This window comes from Eriocheir sinensis, chromosome 31, assembly GCF_024679095.1.
Source record: "Eriocheir sinensis breed Jianghai 21 chromosome 31, ASM2467909v1, whole genome shotgun sequence".
NCBI classification, from domain to species: Eukaryota; Metazoa; Arthropoda; class Malacostraca; order Decapoda; family Varunidae; genus Eriocheir; species Eriocheir sinensis.
The window spans coordinates 218,860-245,998 of NC_066539.1; the positions used below are offsets into that span (position 1 = coordinate 218,860).

Here is a 27,139-nt window from a genome sequence, read left to right on the forward strand (position 1 = left end):
AGCTCGGTAGTCTAATTTGCTTTAGTTAATGCTCAGTGAACACAATTTGAACCCGCTGTCTAGTGCGATTACTTACAGAGAGAGAGAGAGAGAGAGAGAGAGAGCGAGAGAGAAATAAAATAAAATAAACGAACACAAAACGAGGGTAAAATGCACATGCCTCGGAAGCTCGAAGCATATTGATTTATAGAGAACGGATACTCACCAGTTATTTGGAGGGGGACTGAGGCAGCTCTAAATAACACTGCTGCTCCGGCCAATTTTACTCCCGTCAGCCCCACGTCCTTGCCATTATCGCGAAGGAATTGCTCTACCCTCCGACCCCCCCCTTCTTTATCGCCTCTCTCTCTCTCTCTCTCTCTCTCTCTCTCTCTCTCTCTCTCTCTCTCTCTCTCTCGCGCTGTGCAAAAAAATCTCTCTCTCTCTCTCTCTCTCTCTCTCTCTCTCTCTCTCTCTCTCTCTCTCTCTCTCTCTCTCTCTCTCTCTCTCTCTCTCTCTCTCTCGCGCGCGCGCGGTTCCATTACATTTCTCTCTCTCTCTCTCTCTCTCTCTCTCTCTCTCTCTCTCTCTCTCTCTTGCTCGCTAGCTGGCTCGCTCGCTCTCTCGCTTGCTTGCTCTCTCGTGTCGCGCTGTTCCATTACATTTCTCACACTCTTTCACACTTGTATACTGTCGGGTTTAAGAAACAAGCGCATTAATATTGCCATGCGACATAGGTGGTGCTTAACTTTAAAAGGCCAAATATCGCAGAAATCTGACGTAAATTGACAGAAATGCAACTACCCAATGATTCCAACGTAGAGGATGTGTGGCTAAATTTAAAAAAAAATCAATTACTCAGCGGGGAGGCTGAGTGGCTGAATGGATAGAGTGACGGCGCCGCGTTCAGGACGACGCGAGTTCAATCCCCACCCGGTGCCACCAAGCTGGGATTTTTCAGCCGCCACCGAGTGGCTTAAAACTACCCACATGCTGTCCAGAAAACCACCTATCAACCCGGACTCTAGTTTCTAGGATTAAAGATGAGCTCCGGGAGGGCAGCATGAGCCAATGCAAGATGGCGCCACTATAAACACTCGCCTGCGCCAGAACGGGCTGGGCCGACCATCAGGCCCCGCCGGGAAGAAGCCTTGGGCCGACCATCAGGATCCACCGGGAAGAAGCCTACCGGCGCAATAGGCCACGACGTAAAAAAGAAAAAGAAAAAAAAGAAAAAGAAAAATACATTTGTCCCGTTTAGCGAAGCGATGTAACACTAATATATATATATATATATATATATATATATATATATATATATATATATATATATATATATATATATATATATATATATATATATATATATATATATATATTTAAAGGTCATATGTGATTTAACAATACACTCAAACATTCAATTATGAGAGAAATTTGTTCTAAAGGCTAAAGAAGGTGCAAAACACACCTGAAAATGTTAAACTTTATCACAAAGCCAGGCGACTAGTGAGAAGACTAGTAATACAGGCAAAGAGTAGGTACGAAGAAAACATTGCCACTAACTGTTAAACTAATCCGGTCTTTCTTCAATTACATAAACAACAAAAAGGCGATTAGAAGCGGGATTGGACCCATAACCGACAGCGATGGTAAATAAGTAACGTTGCGAACTTATTGAACATTAATTTTAGTTCAACAACAAATTTATCGTCTAATTTTTTTTTAGCTGATTTAGGACAATTTTGATGTGCTGAATCCAAAAATCACATTGATTTTGCTCAATCAGGTCAACTTTTTTTTTTTTTATCTATCGCCACATGATGTTTTTTACGTTTTCTTTACACTTACGGGTATTTTCTATTTATATGAGGCAAAATTCTTTCTTATTTCTTTAAATAAACGAATTCTGAAGAGTTTACATGCGCCAATTTTTTACTAACTGGTATTTTTTGTATTCTGTTGGGACAACAGTCCGGGTTCACCAATTACCCGTGCTCTCTGTGCATGTGGGATAGCAGGGACAAAGCTCAGCATAATTACACGAAGAAGGACTGGCCTGTACGGGAGGAATTGGTGCCTTGCACAGCAAGGAACGTCATAAACAACCCTCTGGTGGACAGAAACAGGATACTCTTCCCACCGCTGCACATCAAGCTCGGCTTGATAAAACAGTTCACCAAAGGTCTTGACAAGGAAGGTGGCTGCTTCACTTACTTGTGCCACGCTTTTCCAGGATTGGCCATGGAGAAGTTGAAAGCTGGCATCTTTGACGGTCCTCAACTCCGTCAGCTCATCAGAGATCCAGAGTTAGAAAACTCAATGAACGAAGTGGAACTGGAAGCGTGGAAGGCTTTTGTTCTTGTCGTGAAGAACTTTATTGGCAACAAGAAGGTCAGGAACTACGCAGAACTTGTCACCAATATGCTGACTGCTTTCAGAAACCTCGGATGCAATATGAGCATCAAAATGCATTACTTATTCTCACATATAGATCGGTTTCCTGAGAATCTGGGATCAATGAGCAACGAGCAGGGGGAGAGATTCCATCAGGACATGAAAGAGATGGAGACCAGGTATCAGGGACGCTGGGACGCAGTCATGATGGCTGATTACTGTTGGACTCTGAAGAGAGACATTCCTACCGCTGAGCATTTTAGGAGTTCGAAGAAACGGAAGTTCATGCCCTGAATTTTGAACAATGATGACCTAATATCAAATTTACATGTACTTATCTTTATCAATGTCTACTAATCAATGAACACTTATCAATTTTTGTAACATTTAATTAATGAATTGTGTTAGAAAACGATTTTTTTTATCTTAAAAATCTATTTCTGATGAGAAATATTAACAATAATCAACCGAAAATGTCACAAAAATGTACTCGAACTAGTTATAAGATCGGATTTTTTTTAAAAATCGACTTAGCACAAAAATCTGAACTGATCGAGAGAAACGGGTGTCATTTTTGGATTCAGCGGTGCAAATTTGTCCTAAATCAGTTGAAAAAACTTAGACAACTGACAATTTTTTTTTTCGTAACCCAGTGATAATCTTTCCTCGGTATTCAATACTGCCACTCACCACTCCCACCAACACCAGAGATAACAATAGTATTATCGATAATTTTACGTAAGACTTGCCCGACTATGTATTAACTTTCAATGAAGTCTTAAATGTTCTCCAATTTCTTAAAACAAATAGAAGTCCAGGACCAGACAATGTATAATACAATTCTACTTAAAGAAACAAAAATCGAAATACTCTCATCTCTCACAACTGAATTCAATATGTTCTTGCGACAAGGCTTTTCGGATTGTAAAATGGCTAACATAACACCGATTTTTAAGACAGACAAAAAAGTACCGGGCAATTATAGGACCATTACTCTCACTTCAGTAGTAGGTAAGCTACTCGAGAGCCTAAATAGAGACAAAATTGCCAATTACCTTGAAAGTGACTCATAAACAAGGGATTCTCAACATGGCTTCAGAATATGAAATCTTGCTTGTCGAACTTATTGACCCTTTATAACGACCTCTTCACAGTATGACGTAAACAAATCTCTGAACGCATATCTCGATTTCCAGAAAGCGTTTGATAAAGTTCCACACCATAATTTTCTTTATAACAAAGCGACTAGGTATTGACTGAAAAATACACCAACGGATGACAAATCAGTTCAGCAACAGACAACAAAGAGTGGTGATCGATGAATTTAACTCAGAGTGGGCGCCTGTCACTAGTGGTGTCCCTCAGGGCTCGGTTCTTGGCCCAGTGCTGTTTATAATATAAATCAATATCATTAACGTTGGACTCAATAATTTCATTAGCAAATTTGCCAACGACACAAAGATTGGAATTCGGTCCTCCCTGACGAAGACAGACAAAGCCTCAAAGAAGATTTGCATAAAATTTCGGCTTAGTCCAATATAAAAGAGATGCTCTTTAATATAGATAGGTCCCAGGTTCTTCAAATGGCTCAAATAATAAGAGGTTCGATGACGAAATGCGTGGTATGAAACTCAAAAGCGTTCAGTGTGAAAGGACCTGGATGTCATAATCGCGTCAAACTTCAAATTCTCACAGCAATGCATTAACGCAGCAAACAAAGCGAACAGTATGCTGCTCTTCATTAAGAGAAACTTCTCATTCAAGAATAAAGATGTAATACTCCCACTGTACAATAGTTTAGTCAGACACGATTTAGAATACGCAGTACATTTTTTTTTACAGTAAAGGAAGCAACTTAAGGTCAACAAAAAGAAAGTGCAGAAAAAAGCCCGCTAATCGCAGCTCCTATAAAAGAGAAAAGTAAAGAGTGGCCAAAAGAGAAGTCAATTTCGGGTGGAGAGGTGTCTTGATACTTTCCTCTTGAGAGAGGTCAAGTTATAGGCAGGAAAGAATACAGACAAAGGAAGGCTGTTCCAGAGTTTACCAGTGTAAGGGATGAAAGAATGATGATGATGGTTAACTCTTGCATAAGGGGTTTGGACAGTATTGGGATGAGCTAGAGTAGAAAGTCGAGTGCAGCAGGGCCGCGGGAGGGACGGAGGCATGCAGTTAGCAGGTTCAGAAGAGCAGTCAGCATGAAAATATCTATAGAAGAAAGAAAAGCAATATGGCGGCGGAATTTATGGGGTAGAAGACTGTCAGTAGGAGAAGGGGAACTGATGAGACGAAGAGCTCTAAGAGAGCTATGTGTGTGGAACCCCCCCACACATGAGATGTATACTCCATACGAGGGCGGACACTGCTCTTGTATATGGAAAGCATCTGTGTGGGGGAGAAGAACTGGCGGAATTCCTCCTGCCCCAATTAGAAATGATAGTAAGGTCTGAGGTTAATTGTTCTGCGGCCTCCAGCCTGGAATCACGTAGTTCCAGTTGGGAGGGTTTTCTCTCAAAAGATGTTGAGTAATGCAGAGTAGAGTCATCGGCATACGAGTGGATAGGACAGTTTGTTTTAGAAAGATCATCAATTATCAGGACACCTCTCCTCCCGAAACTGACTTATCTTTCGGCCACCTCTTTGGATTCTTTTTAGGAGCAGCGAGTAGCGGGCTTTTTTTTTTTATTAATGTTTACTTTTTTGTGCCCTTGAGCTGTCTCCTTTGCTGTAAAAAAAAAAAAAAAAAAAAAAAAAAAAAGAAAAAAAAAAGAAAGAGAATGGGAGATAGGGCAGAGCCCTGCGGGGCACCACTGGTGATAGGTTTAGGGGAAAAACAGTGACCGTCGGCCACAGCTGAGACAGAACGGCGGGAAAGGAAAATGGAGATAAAAGTACAGGAAGAGGAATAGAATCCGTAGGAGGGTAGTTTGGAAAGCAAAGATTTATGCCCCACCACGCAAAGGACATTGCAAAATTAGAAGCTGTGCAACGTAGGGGAACTAATATGAACTCTTCCTTGCGAAACAAACCTTACGCAGGAAAGCACTCATCGTTTAAGCTGTTCTCTCTTGAGAAACGTCGCTTCCGAGGAAAAGTGATAGAAAGTTTCAAAATGCTTAATGGTTTTATGAATGTAGATAAATCCAAATTTTCTCCTCGAAGACATGTGCACGTTCCGAACGAGAAATAATGACACAAAACTTAAGTGTAAACAAATAAATTCAGACTGCCCCAAATTTCTCTTTACCAACATTGTAGCGCGAGAATGGAATAAACTCCCACCTTCAGTGGTCTAATGCAGGAGAAGGTAGGAAGACACCTACCGAACGGGCGTGAGCTACTCCCGGTGAGGATATATGGGTAGCGAGGAGGGTGCTGAAGCCCTTCAAAGACCCTTCCCATGTCCTCACTAACCGTTTCCCTTTTGTCTCATCAACACCAGAGAGCAGTTCAGCATGCTCTCAAAAGACAGTTCCTCTCTCTTTCTACACCACACTACATTCACACAACACACACATCTTTTCCCAAAATTCAAAATTCAAAATGGCTAACGAAAACACCGCCTCGGAGTCCCCGCCTGGGGGTGGACCACAAATTCCCCCAGGGAGGACTTCCCTTCTGGCTGCCGACTTGAGAGGTGTCCTGATAACTCCTCAAACCTCCTCTTTATCAATTTCTGCAACATTCGCGGTCTTCGTTCTAATTTTCATTCTGTGAAACACCATCTCTCCTCCTCTAAACCTCACCTTCTCTTCCTCACCGAAACACAGGTTTCTGAGGCTACTGACAACAACCTCTACTCTGTTCCCTACTACTATCTCTATCCTAAATTTCAATCTAAAGCTGGATGTTGCGCCTACGTGTGCAACGACATCACTTGCTCTCGTGCCCAGAGCCTTGACTCTTCTGAATTTTCCACCATCTGGCTAAGACTTCATTGTCATTCTATTACTAAATACATATGTGCTGTTTATCTCTCGCCAAACTCTACTAACTATGTAAAATTCTTTGACTATTTGAACTCTAAAGTGGAGCACATCTTGACTCACTCTCCCTTTGCTGAAATCTCCATCTTGGGAGATTTCAATGTTCACCACCAGCTTTGGCTTTCATCCTCTTTCACTGACCAGCCTGGTGAACAAGCCTACAACTTTGCTCTCCTCAACGACCTAGAGCAGTTGGTTCAGCACCCTACTCGTATTCCTGATCGTCTTGGAGACAGGCCCAACATTCTAGACCTCTTCCTTACCACTAATCCTTCTGCTTACTCTGTCAAACTGTTCTCTCCGTTGGGCTCCTCCGATCATAACCTTATTTCTGTATCCTGTCCTATCGCTCCTGTACATCCTCTGGACCCACCATAGAGGCGATGCTTCTGGCCTTTTGCTTCAGCTCGGTGGGACCACCTGAGGATGTACTTTTCCGATTTCCCGTGGAATGATTACTGCTTCCAGGATAGAGACCCCTCTGTGTGTGGTCAGCGCATCACAGAGGTGATTGTCTCTGGAATGGAGGCATACATTCTACGTATTTTCGCTACTCCTCATCCTAAAAAGCCTTGGTTTAATCATGCATGTTCTCGTGCTATTAAAGATAGAGAGGCAGCTCACAAAAGGTTCCAGAGCCTTCGAACTCCCGCTAACTTTGATCTTTACATTTCAGCCCGGAATCGTGCCAAATCTATTCTCCGATTTACCAAAACTTCTTTCATTAATAAAAAATGTCAACACCTTGCTTCTTCTAATTCTTCCCGTGACTTCTGGCATCTAGCCAAAAATATCTCCTCCAATTTCACTTCTTCCTCTTTCCCTCCTCTCCTTAACCCTGACGGCAGCACTGCCGTCTCATCTGTCTAAAGCTGAACTCTTCGCTCAAACTTTATGTAAGAACTCCACCCTGGACGATTCTGGGTATATTCCTCCTACTCATCCCCCCTCTGACTCCTTTATGCCTGTTATTAAGATTCTTCCAAATGATGTTTTCTATGCCCTCTCTGGCCTCAACTCTCAGAAGGCTTATGGACCTGATGGAGTGCCTCCTATTGTCCTTAAAAACTGTGCCTGGTCAAACTCTTTCGTCTCTGCCTATCAACATCTATCTTTCCTTCCTGCTGGCAGTACGCCTTTGTACAGCCTGTGCCAAAGAAGGGTGACCGTTCCAATCCCTCAAACTACCGCCCTATAGCTTTACTTTCCTGTCTATCTAAAGCTTTTGAATCAATCCTTTACCGGAAGATTCAAAAGCACTTTTCCACTTCTAACCTTCTATCTGATCGCCAGTATGGATTCCGCAAGGGGCGTTCTACTGGCGATCTTCTTGCTCTCTTAACTGACTCTTGGTCATCCTCTCTTAGCCGTTTTGGTGAAACTTTCTCTGTTGCGCTAGACATATCGAATGCCTTCGATAGAGTCTGGCACCAGTCTTTGTTTCCTAAACTGCCCTCTTTCGGTTTCTATCCCTCTCTCTGTTCCTTTATGTCCAGTTTCCTTTCCGGCCGTTCTAGACGGTCACTGCTCTTCCCCTAAACCTATCAACAGTGGCATTCCACAGGGCTCTGTCCTATCACCCACTCTCTTCCTGTTATTTATCAATGATCTTTTTTCCATAACAAACTGTCCAGTCCAATCATGCGCCGACGACTCTACTCTGCATTATTCAACTTCTTTCAATAGAAGACCCTCTCAACAGGAAGTACACGACTCCAGACTGGAGGCTGCAGAACGCTTAACCTCAGACCTTGCTATCATTTCCGATTGGGGCAGAAGGAGCCTTGTGTCCTTCAATGCCTCAAACACTCAATTTTTCCACCTATCAACTCGACACAATCTTCCAAACACCTATCCCCTATTCTTCGACAACACTCAGCTGTCACCGTCTTCAACACTAAACATCCTCGGTCTATCCTAAACTCAAAATCTCAACTGGAAACTTCATATCTCCTCTCTCGCTAAATCAGCTTCCTCGAGGTTGGGCGTTCTGTATCGTCTCCGCCAGTTCTTCTCCCCCGCGCAGTTGCTATCCATATACAGGGGCTTTGTCCGCCCTCGTATGGAGTATGTATCTCACGTGTGGGGAGGCTCCACTCACACAGCTCTTCTGGACAGAGTGGAGTCTAAGGCTCTTCGTCTCATCAGCTCTCCTCCTCCTACTGATAGTCTTCTACCTCTTAAATTCCGCCGCGATGCTGCCTCTCTTTCTATCTTCTATCGATATTTCCACGCTGACTGCTCTTCTGAACTTGCTAACTGCATGCCTCCCCCCCTCCCCTGGCCCCGCTGCACACGACTTTCTACTCATGCTCATCCCTATACTGTCCAAACCCCTTATGCAAGAGTTAACCAGCACTCTTTCATCCCTCACGCTGGTAAACTCTGGAACAATCTTCCTTCATTTGTATTTCCTCCTGCCTACGACTTGAACTCTTTCAAAAGGAGGGTATCTGGACACCTCTCCTCCCGAAATTGACCTTTCTTTCGGCCACCTCTTTTGATTCTTTTTTGGGAGCAGCGAGTAGCGGGCTTTTTTTATTATTTTTTTATTTTTTTGTGCCCTTGAGCTGCCTCCTTTGTTGTAAAAAAAAAAAAAAAACGCTGCCTACGACACATTTTTTTTTTTTTACAGCAGAGGAGTCAGTTGAAGGGCATAAAAAAAGGTAACAAATGTTAAAAAAAAAAAAGCCTGATAATCACTGCTCCTAAAAAGAGCTAGAGGAGTGGCCGAAAGATAGGTCAGTTTCGTGAGGAGAGGTGTCCTGATACCCTCCTCTTGAAAGAGTTCAAGACGTAGGCAGGAGGAAATACAGCTGAAGGAAGATTGTTCCAGAGTTTACCAGCGTGAGGGATGAAAGAGTGAAGATGCTGGTTACTGAGATTTGGACAGTAAAGGGATGTGCATGAGTAGAAAGTCGTGTGCGAGGAGGAGGCATGCAGTTATCAAGTTCGGAAGAGCAGTCAGCATGAAAATATCGATGAAGATAGAAAGAGGGGAAATTTAAGAGGTAGAAAACTATTAGTAAGAGGAGGAGGCTGATGAGACGAGACTCTGTCCAAGAAAGCCTGTGAGGGAGCCCCACACGTGAGATGCATATTCCATACGAGGGTGGACAAGTCCCTGTAAATGGCTAACAACTGTGCGGGGAGAAGAACTGGCGGAGACAGAACGCCCAGCCTCGAATCTTGATTTAGTGAAAGAAAGATATGAGTTCAGTTGAGATTTTGAGTTAAGGATAGACCGAGGATGTTTAGTGTTGAAGAAGGTGATAGCTGAGTATTGTCAAGGAATAGGGGATAGTTATTTGGAAGATTGTGTCGAGTGGATAGATGGAGAAACTGTGTGTTTGAGGCATTGAAGGACACCAAGTTCTTGCCCCAATCGGAAATAATAGTAAGGTCTGAGCCTGAGCGTTCTGCCGCCTGGAATCATTTAGTTCCTGTTGGGTGGGTCTTCTATTAAAAAAAAGTTGAATAATGCAGAGTTGAGGCATCGGCGTAAGAATGGATTGGACAGTTTGTTTTGGAAAGAAGATGTTGTGTGAGGAGCTGCTTGCAGTATGTATCGCTATGTAGACCACCGCCTGTTTCCAAACAACTCACACCTTATTAAAAGTCAAACAAGACAGCAGCATAAACCAAACCCCAACCACACTCAGTGGGCAGCCTAGGATCAAACACTATCTTACACTGTAATGAAAGATCAACATATGATGGATTACTGGAAAATATAATTGCAAGAAAGTTTATGCTAATTATTCAGTTATTTTAAATTTTAAACTTCCATTTTTCAAGTATTGTGTCCCAGTTATTATGTAAACAGCCGATTCCCATCTTGAGCTTCTTGATCGTGTCTTGAAACAAATCATTTTTTTGCTGCCTAATATTTGTGTTAATCATGCTCACTATTGCAAAGTTGGGGCCGTAGCTGTTCTTTATAAAGTAAATAGTATTATCTGATCATGCTCTTTATAGTAAACTTCCTCCCCACTTTAATGCATCTTGTCTCTCTGTCTCAGAATTGCAGGGCATTTTTTGTAGTTTACTGCATTCTGTTCTCAAAAAAAGGGAAGGATAGCTATTCACTTTCTGGCTTCAACTTCCCAATAGCAGTGACATTGAAGAACAATATTGTAAACTATATTTACCATGCCCAGAAACACTGGCCCCCATTGACATATATATATATATATATATATATATATATATATATATATATATATATATATATATATATATATATATATATATATATATATATATATATATATATATATATATATATATATATATATATATATATATATATATATATATATATATAGAGAGAGAGAGAGAGAGAGAGATAGAGAGAGAGAGAGAGAGAGAGAGAGAGAGAGAGAGAGAGAGAGAGAGAGAGAGAGAGAGAGAGAGAGAGAGAGAGAGAGAGAGAGAGAGAGAGATAGAGATAGAGAGATAGAGATAGATATAGATATATATATATATATATATATATATATATATATATATATATATATATATATATATATATATATAGATAGATATATAGATAGATAGATAGATAGATAGATAGATAGATATAGATATAGATATAGATATAGATATAGATATATAGATATAGATAGATAGATAGATAGATAGATAGATAGATAGATATAGATATATAGATAGATAGATAGATATAAATATCATTTGAATATATTGTTCATATCTCTGCGCCAGGTTTGGACGGCGGCCCATGGCGGTGGCGAGTACTTTGGTGCTAGTCTCAACGGGGATATGTACGAGCTGGCTGCCGAATGTTAACTTGATCATCATTGCTCGATTCTTGTTAGGATTTTGCCACATGTCGGGTAAAGGAGCTGTTTATGGTTTAGGTATGTACTGATTTCCTTTATTTGTTCAAAGTGTATTTTTGATTAATACCGTGATTGAAGAAAAAAAAAGTTGAAAAGTTGAAGGCTGACATAATGTCATCTGCTCATTCAATTGAGAGACAATTACATGTTTTACATACAAAGAAAAGGCATGTTTTGTCTATGTTACATAATGAGGACACAAAAAACTATATTCCATGCATGTTCTCTGCCTCTTAAATCCAAAAAAATTCTGAAAAATCTGGAAAATTGTTTGCCCCCCCCCCCCACCCCCTATACCATACATAAGCATCCATAGACACATACATGCACTCATTTATATGCTTGCAGAGTTTGTATCTCGAGCAAGTCGATGGATTATGCCATGAGTTATGATTAATCAGTTTCACTCTCAGATTTGGCATTCATTGTTTGGTGAGGCGATGCCTTCCCCCCCCCCGCACACTTTTAGATATGTTCCTTTATGGTTTAAGTATAGGTATACTTCAAAAAAGATTTCCACAAAACGAATTTTAATTATATCACGAATTCCTGTCTCAAGCTTCCCTGGTGACCCATGTCAAGTATCTTTAAATGGGCTTAAATACCGTGACCCATTTTTATGCACAAAAATTATGCATGAGTATAACTCGTGGGGATACGTAAGCATGTTTTGCCCCACTAACGGAATTTTATCTAGAAAGTTCACGCTACACTTGTATTCATAGTTTCTCTTGAATTTTATTATGGAATCACTGTTTGACAAAAACTAAACACAGTGCATTACGAGTGGCGTTTAATGTACTGTGCAGGTACCATTATATGCTAACTAACGGGGACCATACGCCCGGGAGCGCGTCGCTTCACTCTCTCACCGCCGCCTCTCCCGACGGTCCGTTCCGAGCATGTTCCTGCGAAGCTGCCTTATCCATCACAAGTCTCTCTTGGCAGGATCGACTGACTTGTCCCATTGGTGAATTACGAAAGCATCTGCTTGGTGTCCTCCACTCAGGGTTGTTTTGTACAAAAACAAAACAGTAAGCAGGATCGACGTGCGGGAGTTTGCGTACATGGACTAAGTCAGTAATATGCCACGATTCAGCTTCATCACCGAGTCGCTGGTTTGACACAAAGGCATTCCAACGATACCCTGTGATACGATATCCTGCGAAGGCTCTTGGTACCAAAGGCATCGACACGCCCCTCCATGTCACTCACTATTCGGTGACACAGTCATACAGTAAGACTGGGAGCACAAGCAGCTAAATTAAAGACTCGAATCTTTACCCGCCTGCATAGGTATCAACATTGCCATATTTTCTTGTTGAGCGAGTCCATAACACCGTGGACCAGGCCAATCCATGGAGTGACTTCCTGGTAAGACTCACCATTGTTATACACTACCTTACTAAGGTATGTGAAACTTCTAGTGACCTCGACATCCCCACCACATGCATGAACCGACAACTGTGTCATCCAGCAAACCTCCAAATGACTGGACCTTGGCTTTGACCCAGGAGACCTTCAGTCCTAGAGGCTTCGCTTCCTCATGCAGCACTTCGAAATCCAATACCAGACCAGAACGATTCCGCGAGAACAGCATCACCAAAAACAAGTTGGCTTGATGTCACCAAAATGCCCCATAATGACTTTGATCAACAACTTTGCCTAATACCCAGTCCATGCAAATGTTGAAAAGTGATGGAGTAAAGACTCAAACCTGCCTCACTCCTGAATTAAAAGAAAAGAAGCCGGAAACCCTTCCGTCTCACTTCACATACCTCACAGTCCCAGAGAAAAGGATCCGCAGAATGTCCCACAGTGCCACACGATATAATGAATCGAAAGCCTTCTTGAGATCAACATGGGCTGCGAATAGCCCTTGTCGAAACTCACGTCGGCGTTCTTCAAGGACTTGAAGTCCTAGGATCCGGCCAATCGTTGCCGGGTTTAAACTCGGATTGCTCAGGCGTCTGAAACATTAGCAGATGAGGTGAATTCGCATTTGAAACATAGATATAAGAGATCTGTTTAGCTAACAGATGGGGCAAGTGCTGATCCTCCGAGAGGCTCAGGATGTTGAAGCACTTTGTCCGGCACACTAAGCAGTGTAATACCACGGTAATACTTACAGTACTGTCGGTCATATTTCCCTTTCCAGACTGGGACAGCCAGTCCCATTTTCAAGTCAAAATAAATGACAAGAGAAATGGCTTCACCTTCGGGTTTCAGCATCTTCACATTATTATTACAGACCCCAGCTGCTTCTCCACCCGTCAAATTCCTCAAAGCCTCTCTCACTTCCGCAAGAAAAGGTGGACTTTCGTCTATTAGTAGATCAGCAGCAACCATCTGCGACACAGACAGAGGGAGCTGTCCGCTTGGGAGCTCTGCCATGTACAACTGCCCACAGTAATCGGCCCAACAAGCCCGTTACCCAACCGCATTTGATTTGATCTAACCATCAGCCATTCGGATAGTATTTGTGTGCGATGTGGATTTGGATGGAGCTTTTTCATAGCTCGGAAGGTTTAAGGGGGTTTGCATTTTGACAACCCTTTCACATCTTCAGGGAGACACCAGACTCATTCCTCATCCCTCCTCACAAGGGTATTCGTCGGTTGTGAGAGAGCGCTCCGAATTCCAAGCCGCCCTGCCAGCACGGCTCTCCTCTATATTCTCTAGTGCAGTGGTTCTTAAAGTTTTTCAGCCCCGATACCCCAAAGTTCAACTCCAAGTCAACCTGATACCCCCAACTTTTAACTTTTAATTTCCTGTTGAAAAGAGAAAACAGGACGGCTATGAACAAACAGCTGAATTCTATGGACTCTTTTTATTTTTTATATTTTCCAGGATGCCTTTTTGGATACCCCTAAGAACCGGTTTCGATACTCCCTGGGGTTATTGAGGTACTAATTTAAGAACACATGCTCTAGTGTCTTCCTCAAGACAGCTCCACTTCTAGACAGAGGGCGCTCTTCACTGCCCCCCTCGGCACGTTTGCCAGTTTCCCGTTGAAGTCATCCCACAACTCTCTAGGGTTCTCAAGAGTACCAAACACTTCAAACCGATTTGAGACTGCCACTCCATACTCCTGACCACACTCCCAGTCCCTCGGATTCTGAAGATGGAACCCACGAGGGTTGCGTCATTGGATCTGATGCGAATCTTCAATTTTGCAACAAGTATGTGGTCGGTTGAAAAGAACTCAGCACTCCGGGAAACCCTACCGTTCTAGAAGATCCTCCAACGAGTATTAACAAGGATGTAATCGGTACCACACTGCCAGCATTGTTATAGCAAGTCAATCGGCGAGGTTCGCATCTCTGGAACTAGGAAGTAGCAACCTTCAGCTTCTGGATTTTGCAAAGTTCAGAAGGAAAGAACTGTTTACGCTTCTGGCCCCAGAGCCATGGGGACAAACACATAACTTGCAGCCAGCTCACTTTGTGACTGTAGATGTATTGAAATCGCCAAAGACTATAAGCGTGTTACGCGCGGGGCACTGGTCGATTATAAAGTCGAGCTTGCCATAAAACATCTCTATCTCCTCAAGTTCACACATACAGTATTAGTAGGTCCGTACACTGCAGTAAGAGATAAGAACCCTAAGATATGCTTCAATCTCACCAGTATCATTTGCTCATCAGCCGGAGTAACCCAACACCATACGACTGCTACCATACTCCTTTGAGTCTTGCGCCATCGCTCTGGCTTGACCAGTAGTTGGTATAACCCCCCTATTATTTTCTCCATTACCAGGTCTCCTTCATTCCGAGAGCCCCACTCCACTCAGCTCACTCTCAGCTTCCTGAGTTCAGCTAACAGATGGGGCAAGTGCTGATCCTCCGAGAGGCTCAGGATGTTCCAGGCTCTCACACGGAGAGCCTGCCGGAGGTTAACCCCGGGACTGGCTCGACGAGTTTGTGTCTCGTCTGCACCATCTTGGCGGTCCCCAAGAAAAGGAGGTGGGTGTCGTTGGTGTGGTTGGTGGTGTCCTAGCCCCAGCCTTCAGACTTGTCAAAACACTCGATAAACAAGTCATCGATAATTCCCTCTCCTACACCCCCATCCGCCACGAGGCACTGCAAAGGGAGGCTGACCGTAGGGTCCCAGGAGTAGCAGGAGAGAATAAACAAGCACAATCTGACATTGTGGTGGCCGCTTGGCTCATGATCATGGAAGCGCAGACTAGCCGATTGACCTCTCTGGGCCAGGAGAGGTTGCCCGTCTTGGCAGGAATAAAGTTTTCAAGAGGTGTGTTGCTAGCCGCAGCACACGACACAACTACCCCATAGCTCAACCCCCAAAATTCATGTCCCCCAGCCTTGCAAGGACGCCTCAAACGGCTAACATGTTGGAGGAGGACTAAAGTTAAGGGCATAGTAACCAGTTCTCAGGACTTGGAACGTCCAGTTGAATGAAGGATTATTAAGGAAGGAAGAAAGAAGGATACAGCTCGGGGTGGTTCAGTGCGCTGCGTTGCTCATCCAGATAGGCCTGCCTTTATTATTATATTGACCCCCCCCCCCCTACTATTATATAGGACTGCCTCCGTGGTTAGTGTCCCTAACTACGATCTGCAAGCCTGGGCTCGAATTCCCGCCAGGGCAGCCTATGCGCAGCCCACCCAACTGTTCATCCTTCCTTCTGGGAGGGTCGATAAATGGGTACTTAGGAAAACCTCGAGAAAGTAAACTGTAGTAACCCGGATGTTACACTGGCCCTGAGTCGGGTTAAAGGATTCTCTCCCACCACAGGCTCAAAGTGTCAGCGGGACGGATGTGAGCATCGCCGCCACGCGCAGTTATAGCGTATGCTCCCAACTTTTCCTTACCGTGTAAAAAAAATATTAAACTTTTAATATAATCGTAAACACTATTGGCGATATTGTGCTAGAAATTTGTCTGCTTGTATATTTTTTTAAACATATTTATTTGTATGAACATTCATTTGTCTGTAATCAAGATTTTCCAGTTAGAGTTACAGTAAATATTACTACTCCCGTACAGTGATGGAAACCGTTCCCCCTCGAATGCGGGCCATAGTGGGGATGGCCACAGGCGTCGGCTGGGGATTAACTGTTGCAGTGCTTGGCGGGCTGGGTTACTACATCAGAGAATGGCGCCGCCTCCAGCTGCTGATGTCTCTCCCGTTCATCCTTCTCTTTCCAGCTGTTTTGTGAGTTCATTTGGTGTCAGTCTAACTGTCTCTCTATCCATCTATATCTCCAGTAATCTGTCCATTTTTGGAAGTTTCAACAAATGGTTTGCCACGAAATTAGAGTTTCCAAGGTTCCCTTCAAGATCCCCACATATATAGTATATTCAAAATCTTGCATGTTTTCTCTCTCTCTCTCTCTCTCTCTCTCTCTCTCTCTCTCTCTCTCTCTCTCTCTCTCTCTCTCTCTCTCTCTCTCTCTCTCTCTCTCTCTCTCTCTCTCTCTCTCTCTCTCTCTCTCTCTCTCTCTCTCTCACAACCGTGTTCAATATGTCCCTGCGACAAGGCATCGTCCCTTCGGATTGGGAAAAGGCTAACGTAACACCGATTTTTAGGAAAGAAGACAAAAAAATACCAGGTAATTAAAGGCCCATTAGTCTAACTTCAGTTGTAGGTAAGCTACTCGAGAGCATAATTAGAGACAAAATTGTGACTTACCTTGAAAGCCACTCATTGATTAAAGATTCACAACACGGCTTCCGTAACAAAAGATCCTGCTTATCAAACCTATTGACCTTTTATAACTACCTCTTCTCAGTTTATGACGTAACCAAATCACTGGACGTAGTCTATCTTGATTTCCAGAAAGCGTTTGATAAAGTTCCACATCATAAATTACTTTATAAATTAAAGCAACTAGGTATTGACGGTCAAGTACACCAATGGATCGCAAATTGGTTGAGCAACAGACACCAAAGAGTGGTGGTCGACGGATTAACTCAGAGTGGGCTCCGGTCACTAGTGGCGTCCCTCAGGGCTCGGTTCTTGGCCCAGTGCTCTTCATTATTTACATCAACGATATGGATGTTGGAATCAATAATCGCATTAGAAAATTTGCAGACGACACAAAGATGGGTAACTCGGTTCTCATTGACGAAAATAGACTAAGTCTCCAAGAGGATTTGCATAAAATTTCAACTTGGTCTGATAGATGGGAGATGCCCTTTAATGTACATAAGTGCCAGGTCCTTCAAGTTGGAACAAGAAACAAGAAGTTCGATTACGAAATGCGCGACGTCAAACACAGAAGCGTTTAATGGGTCGAGGACCTGGGTGTTAAAATTGCCTTAAACCTCAAATTCTCACAGCAATGCATCGATGCAGCAAATAAAGCGAACAATGCTGGGCTTCATTAAAATATACTTTTTATTCAAAAGTAAATAAAGAAGTAATACTTCCGCTCTACAATAGTTTAGTCACACCCCAATTGGAATATGCGGTAGAGTTTTGGTCTCCCCACCATGCAAAGGACATTGCTAAATTAGGTGTTCAATGTCGGTCAACAAAAATGATCCCTTCTTTGCGTAACAAACCCTACGACGAGAGGCTCTCAACCCTAAACATGTTCTCTCTTGAGAAACGTCGCCATCGAGGAAAACTGATCGAATGTTTTAAAATACTTAATAGCCTTACGAATGTGGACAAATCAAAATTGTTTATGATCGATGACACAGCGAACGAGGAAAAATGGCACAAAACTTACATGTAGACAAGTAAATTTAAACTGCACCAAATATTTCTTCACCAACGTTGTAGTGTGAGAATGGAATAAGCTCCCTCCTTCAGTGGTCCAGTGTAACACGATTGACTCCTTTAAAAACAAGCTCGACCGACACTTCCTTCAACTTAATGTTACCTAGAGTAGAAATGCAAAATTTTGGAGCTATCTGATTAATGTAGAATCACTTAGGTTTCAGGACAGATCACCTAGTCTGAACCATGGGGTCTGTGTGGCCTGATTTTCTATGTAAATATATGTATATGTTTATCTTTCTTTCTCTCTCTTTCTCCTTCTCTTTCTGTTTTCTTTCTCTTCCTCTTTCGCTGTCTCTCTCTTTCTCTCTTTATCTCTGTCTGTCAGTCTGTCTCTCAGTCAGTCAGTCAGTCAATCAGTCTGTCCGTCTGTCTGTCTGTCTGTCTGTCTGTCTGTCTGTCTGTCTGTCTGTCTCTCTCTCTCTCTCTCTCTCTCTCTCTCTCTCTCTCTCTCTCTCTCTCTCTCTCTCTCTCTCTCTCTCTCTCTCTCTCTCTCTCTCTCTCTCTCTCTCTCTCTCTCTCTCTCTCTCTCTCTCTCTCTCTCTCTCTCTCTCTCTCTCTCTCTCTCTCTCTCTCTCTCTCTCTCTCTCTCTCTCTCTCTCTCTCTCTCTCTCTCTCTCTCTCTCTCTCTCTCTCTCTCTCTCTCTCTCTCTCTCTCTCTCTCTCTCTCCGGGGCAATCACTCGAAAATGATGTTGAAATGTACAGCGTTTTAAGGCAGTCACTTAATAACAGCGATTCAATGATATTAGGAGACTTTAATCTCCCCCATATTGACTGGGCGACACTGTTAGGTACCGAAGGCGAGTCACATAGAACGATCGAATTTTTGGAAGAAAATTACCTTAGCCAAATGGTTACTGAACCAACTCGACAAAATAACATACTAGACCTTGTCATAGCGACCCAAGATAACCTAGTCAGTAATGTTACGGAAGGAGAACACCTCGGTTCCTGCGATCATAAATTAGTGCGCGTCAACATTAGAGCTCAGACAACAGTGACTAAAAATAAAGTAAAGGTGCACTATTTCAAAAGACCTAATTTCGTAGAAATCCGACTAAAACTAACAGAAATACAGCTAGAGGTAGCCTGGCTAAACTTTAAAACTCATTTACTCACTCAGCAGAACACATTTGTCCCATTGTGCGAGAAGCGAAGTAACACTAATAAAAGCCCTCCTTGGTTTATTAGCGAAATTTAATATTGGTTAAGGAGAGAAAATTGTCTTACAGGCTAAAGAAAGACCAAAGCACGCCCGAAAACATTAGACTTTATCATGAAACCAGGCGGCGAGTAAGAAGCGTATATGAAGAAAACATTACAACCAACTGTAAAAATAATCCGAAATCCATCTTCAATTATGTAAACAATAGGAAGGCGATCAGAAGTGGAATTGGACGGACTGACAACTGACACATTGCGAACTTATTAAATATTTACTTTTCCTCGGTGTTTAACCAATCAAAGGGTAAAAGGTCCTGGCGCACGATGACGCGAAACACGTCATAAAAGTTAAAAATAAAATGATTAAAAATTAAGTTTTCGGTGAAAGTGCGTCAGTTTCTTATTGGTAACATATGGCAACCTCTCTAAGGAGCGTAGATGAGGAGCTTTGAGCGAATTTTTATTTGTTAGCCCACTCTGACGGGAGAGGAAAAAATACAGTTTTCTCGGTGTAACTCGGGAACTAATAGGCGTATGAGAAATTTGAAGATACCATAAGAATCCTCACTAAATTCCACTTCGAAACATATACTCGGCTAAAAAAGTTGGCCCACAAAATTTCAAGCTAGCGAGTGGGAAGAGTTGGTACTTCGGATTTATTGTCTACAATTTAATACTAGCAGTCTTTCCACCACTACCACCAACACCAGCGACGACAACGGTTGTACTAACATATATTGCCTAACTTTGTAATAACTACCGATGCAGTCCTAAAAGCTTTCCAATCCCTTAAAACAAATAAATGTCCCGGACCTGACAAAGTATATCCTATACTGCTTAAAAAAACAAAGAGCGAAATACTCTCCTCCCTCACAACCGTGTTCAATATGTCCTTGCGACAAGGCATCGTCCCTTCGGATTGGAAAAAGGCTAACGTGACACCGATTTTTAAGAAAGGAGACAAACAAATACCAGGTAATTACAGGCCCATTAGTCTAACTTCAGTTGTAGGTAAGCTACTCGAGAGCATAATTAGAGACAAAATTGTGAGTTACCTTGAAAGCCACTCATTAATTGGGGATTCACAATATGCCTTCCATAACAAAAGATCCTGCCTATCAAACCTATTGACCTTTTATAACGACCTCTTCTCAGTTTATGACGTAACCAAATCGCTGGACGTAGTCTACCAGAGCACACACAGAGGGGTCTCTCTCCTGGAAGCAGTAATCATTCCACGGGAAATCGGAAAAGTACATCCTCAGGTCGTCCCACCGAGCTGAAGCAAAATGCCAGAAGCATCGCCTCCTCGGTGGGTCCAGAGGATGTACAGGAGCGATAGGACAGGATACAGAAATAAGGTTATGATCGGAGGAGCCCAACGGAGAGAACAGTTTGACAGAGTAAGCAGAAGGATTAGAGGTAAGGAAGAGGTCTAGAATGTTGGGCCTGTCTCCAAGACGGTCGGGAATACGAGTAGGGTGCTGAACCAACTGCTCTAGGTCGTTGAGGAGAGCAAAGTTGTAGGCTTGTTCACCAGGCTGGTCAGTGAAAGAGGATGAAGCCAAAGCTGGTGGTGAACATTGAAATCTCCCAAGATGGAGATTTCAGCGAAGGGAGAGTGGGTCAAGATGCGCTCCACTTTAGATTTCAAATAGTCAAAGAGTTTTACATAGTTAGTAGAGTTAGGTGAGAGATAAACAGCACAGGTGTATTTAGTAATAGAATGACAATGAAGTCTTAGCCAGATGGTGGAAAATTCAGAAGAGTCAAGGTCGTGGGCACGAGAGCAAGTGATGTCGTTGCGCACGTAGGCGCAACATCCAGCTTTGGATTGAAATTTAGGATAGAGATAGTAGGAGGGAACAGAGTAGAGATTGCTGTCAGTAGCCTCAGAAACCTGTGTTTCAGTGAGGAAGAGAAGGTGAAGTTTAGAGGAGGAGAGATGGTGTTCCACAGAATGAAAATTAGAACGGAGACCGCGAATGTTGCAGAAATTGATAAGGAGGAGGTTCGAGGAGTTATCAGGACACCTCTCAAATCGGCAGCCAGAAGGGGAGTCCTCCCTGGGGGAATTTATGGTCCCCCCCCCAGGCGGGGACTCCGAGGCAGTTATTATTTTCGCCATGTTGAATTTTGAATTTTGGGAAAAGGTGTGTGTGTTTTGTGAATGTAGTGTGGTGTAGAAAGAGAGAGGAACTGTCTTTAGAGCATGCTGAACTGCTCTCTGGTGTTGATGAGACAAAAGACACGGTTACTGAGGACCTGGGAAGGGTCTTTGAAGGGCTTCAGCACCTCCTCCTTCCCATATATCCTCACCAGGAGTAGCTCACGCCCGTTCAGTGTCTTCCTACCTACTCCAATATATATATATATATATATATATATATATATATATATATATATATATATATATATATATATATATATATATATATATATATATATATATATATATATATATATATATATATATATATATATATATATATATATATATATATATATATATATATATATATATATATATATATATATATATATATATATATATATATATATATATATATATATATATATATATATATATATATATATATATATATATATATATATATATATATATATATATATATATATATATATATATATATATATATATATATATATATATATATATATATATATATATATATATATATATATATATATATATATATATATATATATATATATATATATATATATATATATATATATATATATATATATATATATATATATATATATATATATATATATATATATATATATATATATATATATATATATATATATATATATATATATATATATATATAAGCCCGCTACTTACTACTCCTAAATAGAGTAGAGTGGCCTAAAAGAGAAATCAGTTTCGGGAGGAGAGGTGTCCTGATACCCTCCTCTTGAAAGAGTTCAAGTCGTAGGCAGGAGGAAATACAGATGAAGGAAGATCGTTCCAGAGTTTACCAGCGTGAGGGATGAAAGAGTGAAGATGCTGGTTAACTCTTGCATAAGGGGTTTGGACAGTATAGGGATGAGCTTGATCAGAAAGTCGTGTGAGGCGAGGCCACAGGAGGGGGGGAGGCATGCAGTTAAGAAGTTCAGAAGAGCAGTCAGCTTGAAAATATCGATAGAAGATAGAGAGACAACATCGCGACGGAATTTATGAGGTAGAAGACTATCAGTAAGAGGAGGAGAGCTGATGAGACGAAGAGCCTTAGACTCCACTCTGTCCAGAAGAGCTGTGTGAGTGGAGCCCCCCCACACGTGAGATGCATACTCCATACGAGGGCGGACAAGGCCCCTGTATATGGATAGCAACTGTGAGGGGGAGAAAAACTGACGAAACAATACAGAACGCCCAACCTCGAGGAAGCTGATTTAGTGAGAGAGGAGATGTTAAATTCCAGTTAAGATTTTGAGTTAAGGATAGACCGAGGATATTTGTGTCGAAGCTGAGCGTTGTCGAAGAATAGGGGATAGGTGTTTGGAAGATTGTGTCGAGTTGATAGGTGGAGAAATTGAGTTTTTGAGGCATTGAATGACACAAGGTTCCTTCTACCATAATTGGAAATGATAGCAAGGTCTGAGGCTGAGCGTTCTGCAGCCTCTGCAGCAGTTCTGCAGTCACGTACTACCTGTTGTGATGGTCTTCTATTGAGAGAAGTTGAATAATGCAGAGTGGAGTCGTCGGCGTATGAGTGGACAGGACTGTTTGTTATGGAAAGAAGGTCATTGATGAATAACAGGAAGAGAGTGGGTGATAGGACAGAGCCCTATAGAACACCACTGTTGATAAGTTTAGGGGAAGAGCAGTGACTATCTACCACCGCAGAGATAGAACGGCCGGAAAGGAAACTGGAGATAAAAGAACAGTGAGAGGGATTTCGATATGTCCAGCGCAACTGAGAAAGTTTCACCGAAACGGCAAAGAAAGGATGACCAAGAGTCAGCTAAGAGAGCAAGAAGATCACCAGTAGAACGCCCCTTGCGGAACCCATACTGGCGATCAGATAGAAGGTCAGAAGTGGAAAGGTGCTTTTGAATCTTCCGGTTAAGGATTGATTCAAAAGATTTAAATAGACAGGAAAGTAAAGCTATAGGGCGGTAGTTTGAGGGATTGGAACGGTCACCCTTCTTAGGCATAGGCTGTACGAAGGCGTACTTCCAGCAGGAAGGAAAGGTAGATGTTGATAGGCCGAGACGAAAGAGTTTGACCAGGCAGGGTGTCAGCACGAAAGCACAGTTTTTTAGGACAATAGGAGGCACTCCATCAGGTACATAAGCCTTCTCAGAGTTGAGGCCAGATAAGCAAATAAAGATTCTAAACTTCATGTCGCTTATGGCCCCTGTCTTACTGTATGACTGAGCCATGGACATTGAATAGTGCCTTGGAGAGGCTTTCGATGCCTTTTTTACCAAGTGCTTTCGCAGGATCATGAGGTATCGCGATGAAGCTGAATCGAGGCCTGTTACCAACTTAGTCCGTGAACGCCAATCCCGGCTACATGGGCACGTGGCACGCCTCCCTGACGTCGATCCTACTCATAAGGCTGATTCTTTACAAGGCAAACTTGAGTTGAGGAGACCAAAGGACGCCTACGTAACTCATGGGTGCGGCATGTCGATCGATCTTGCCAGGATGCTCTTGGGATGGATAGGGCAGCTGTATGGAACTTGACGGGGGGTCCGTCAGGAGTGGAGGCGTCGGGTGAGTGAAGCGATGCACCCCCGAGTGTATCCTCCCCTTTAGTTAGAAATTAGTACTTAGAATGGGAAGGGGGACTTATGAAGACTTGCTCAAAAGGACACCCGGGGTTGGCGTCGTTTTGTAAGTGAGACGACACGACCCCCCACCCCCACACCACCTGTTGGATGCCACTATTGATTGCTTATTTAGCTGATTTCCCCGGGGTATAGGTTAATGGACGAATCCCCTCGGTGGCTAATCGTGCACGGACGCAGGGGAGCAGCTTTCCGGGTGCTGACTAAAGTTGCGGCCTGGCACAGAGTTCGATTACCCCCAGCTTACAGGATCAACAACATCATGGATAAAATTCTTGCAAAGGTAAGTATAGAATTTTCTGATGACTTATAATTTGAAAGTAATGGTATATGAAACTCTAGACTTATTCATAACCTCTAGTTACACATCTTATTCAGTTAACTATGCTCGCCATGTGCCTCCTCCAATCATAACCTTATTTCTGTATTCTGTCTCATCGTTCCTGTGCGACATCTGCACTATCCGAGGAATTGGTACTTTGGCATTAGGTCTCTGTTCTGTGGGATGACCTGAGGTTGTACTTTTCAGAAATACTAGATCACGGAGCTTCCGGTGTGTCCCCAGCGCAATGTGGAGGTCATTCATTGTCTTTGGGATGGAGGCACACAATATACTCACCTTCTCTAATTGCTTTGCTAAGAGACCCTAATAATCCAGCAGAAGTATGGTGAAACCTGGCTTTGAAGTATAAAGCATTTTTATTGTTGATTATTGATGTTTAGTACATCTATAATGACAATCTGCGGGTTTGAGTTAGGAAGCCAAATCCAAGATGGCCGCCGACGAATAATACAAATTATGTTTTTTGTCATATCTTTGTAACTAGACAAGATAGAAACATGAATGAACCGTCTTTTTGTATGTTTTCAGGTGCGAGGAATCCAATGAAACCATAATTTATTTAATAAAACGCAAAGAAATGCATCATCTAGCCATATGGTTACAAAATTTCAGAGTTTCGAAGCAAGGCGAGGCGGTGGCTGAATGGATAGCGTGACGGCGCCGCTTTCAGGACGACGCGAGTTCAATCCCTGCCCGGTGACACCAAGCTGGGATTTTTCAGCCGCCACCGGGTGGCTTATAAACTACCCACATTCTGTCCAGAAGATCACCTATCAACCTAGACTCTAGATTCTAAGATTAAAGATGAGCTCCGGGAAGGTAGCATGAGCCACTTCAAGATGGCGCCACTATAAACACTCGCCTGCGCCAGAACGGGCTGGGCCGACCATCAGGCCCCACCGGGAAGAAACCTTGGGCCGTCCATCAGGATCCACCGAGAAGAAGCCTACCGGCGCAATAGGCCACGACGTAAAAAAAAAAAAAAATGGAGACGCGTAAATCTTCTTGGATGCACTGCTTGTTAATGACCATATATATATATATATATATATATATATATATATATATATATATATATATATATATATATATATATATATATATATATATATATATATATATATATATTAGTGATCAATGATGACACTTAGCGTAGTAAAATTTGATGACACTCAGCGCAGTAAAAAAATCTACGGACCGGCCAGCTTCCAGCTGGCCAGCCGGCCAGGCAGCCAACCAACCTGCCCCCCCACGCCACACACACCAACCCTTCACCCTCCGACCCCCCACCCCAGCCCCAACCCCACCCCGCCCCCATCCTAAATCCGAGCGCGTTGCGTCCCACGGGGACCGCCGCCCCTTCGCATCGTGCCGGGGCGCGTCCCTCCTGCCAGGGGCGCTGCAGGAAACGGGCGCCAGGGACGACTACTAGGGGGGCGTCACCCTCCTGCCGGGGTAGTGGGGTCGGTTAGGGGCGCTTTCGCCGCCCTTCGCGCCGTGCCGGGGCGCTACCCTCCTCCCAGGGGCGCCGCAGGAGACGGGCGCCAGGGTCGACTACTAGGGGGGCATCATCCTCCTGCCGGGGTAGTGGGGTCGGTTAGGGGCGCAGCCGCCGCCCTTCGCGCCATGCTGGGGCGCGTCCCTCCTCCCAGGGACGCGTCCCTACTGCGGCCATTGACGCCGCGGGCGGGCATGGACGTGTGTCGTAGGGGCGCGGGGCCTAGGTTGACGGCGTATTAATCGCCGGATGTGGTCATCTGCCTCTTACCCCTTTTCCTCTCTTTACCCCTCGCAAGCGACGCCTAGCCCAGCAGGGTACACCACGCATTTTCCCGCCTAACCAACCACCTCTCCTGCCTTTCCACCTCCCCCTCCGTGTGTGTGCGTGTGAGCGTGTGTGTGTGTGTGTGTGTGTATATATATATATATATATATATATATATATATATATATATATATATATATATATATATATATATATATATATATATATATATATATATATATATATATATATATATATATATATATATATATATATATATATATATATATATATATATATATATATATATATATATATATATATATATATAAGGCATAATTCAAAGTAAAAAATAAGTGAGATTTTATACATTTTATTGAAATATAGTGGAAAACACTGGCATGGCAAGTTATATCATTATCTTAATCTAGTCTATTTTATTTGCTCTTGTCTTAATTCATCCTTAACTGATTGTTTTTGCCTTAATCCAGCCCAAATACATGCTGAGCTTTTTATGTGCTTTTTTTTCTTAATCCAGGCTAAATACATACTAAGCCTAAGGTAGAGTACCAAAACACACACGCGCAATAAAAAAGACACATTACAAACTTATGCCGTGCATGCTCAAAAAAGAAATACAATGCGCCCAGCCAGTGATGGGATTCAGCCGGTTCGCACTGGTTCGCAAGAACCTGTTCTTGGAATTGCTTTAATCCCGAGAACCGGTTGTTTCTGTTAGCTTAAATCAGGGGTTCTCAATTTTTCCTCCATGAACACATTTTACTTAAAACTTATTTTGGTAAACCCCTCATAGAGAGAACCTGTTCTTAAAAAATTTGAATCCCACCACTGCGCTGCGGCCCAGCCCAGGGTACGCCTCTCATTTTCCGCCACCAAACCCACCCCTCCTGCCCTCCCACCTCCCCCTCCGTGTGTATTTACCTAGTTGTATTTACCTAGTTGTGACATACGGGAAAGAGCTACGCTCGCGCTGTCCCGTATCCATATCCTCTATTATCCAACTTTGCCTTAAAATCATGAATGTTTCTTGCACAAACCACCTCCTC

General features: G+C 42.8%; 1 protein-coding gene across 1 annotated transcript in view; it reads left to right on the forward strand.

The window, feature by feature from the left end:
- The window catches only part of LOC127005994 (solute carrier family 22 member 8-like), a 36,066-nt gene extending 11,789 nt beyond the window's left edge, over positions 1 to 24,277 (forward strand). Inside the window, exons 2-4 of the mRNA XM_050875475.1 lie at positions 11,082 to 11,236; positions 16,228 to 16,396; positions 24,100 to 24,277. Of these exons, the coding sequence (XP_050731432.1) occupies positions 11,082 to 11,236; positions 16,228 to 16,396; positions 24,100 to 24,277 (502 nt within the window). The remainder of the gene's footprint in view (positions 1 to 11,081; positions 11,237 to 16,227; positions 16,397 to 24,099) is intronic.
- Positions 24,278 to 27,139: the final 2,862 nt, after the last annotated feature.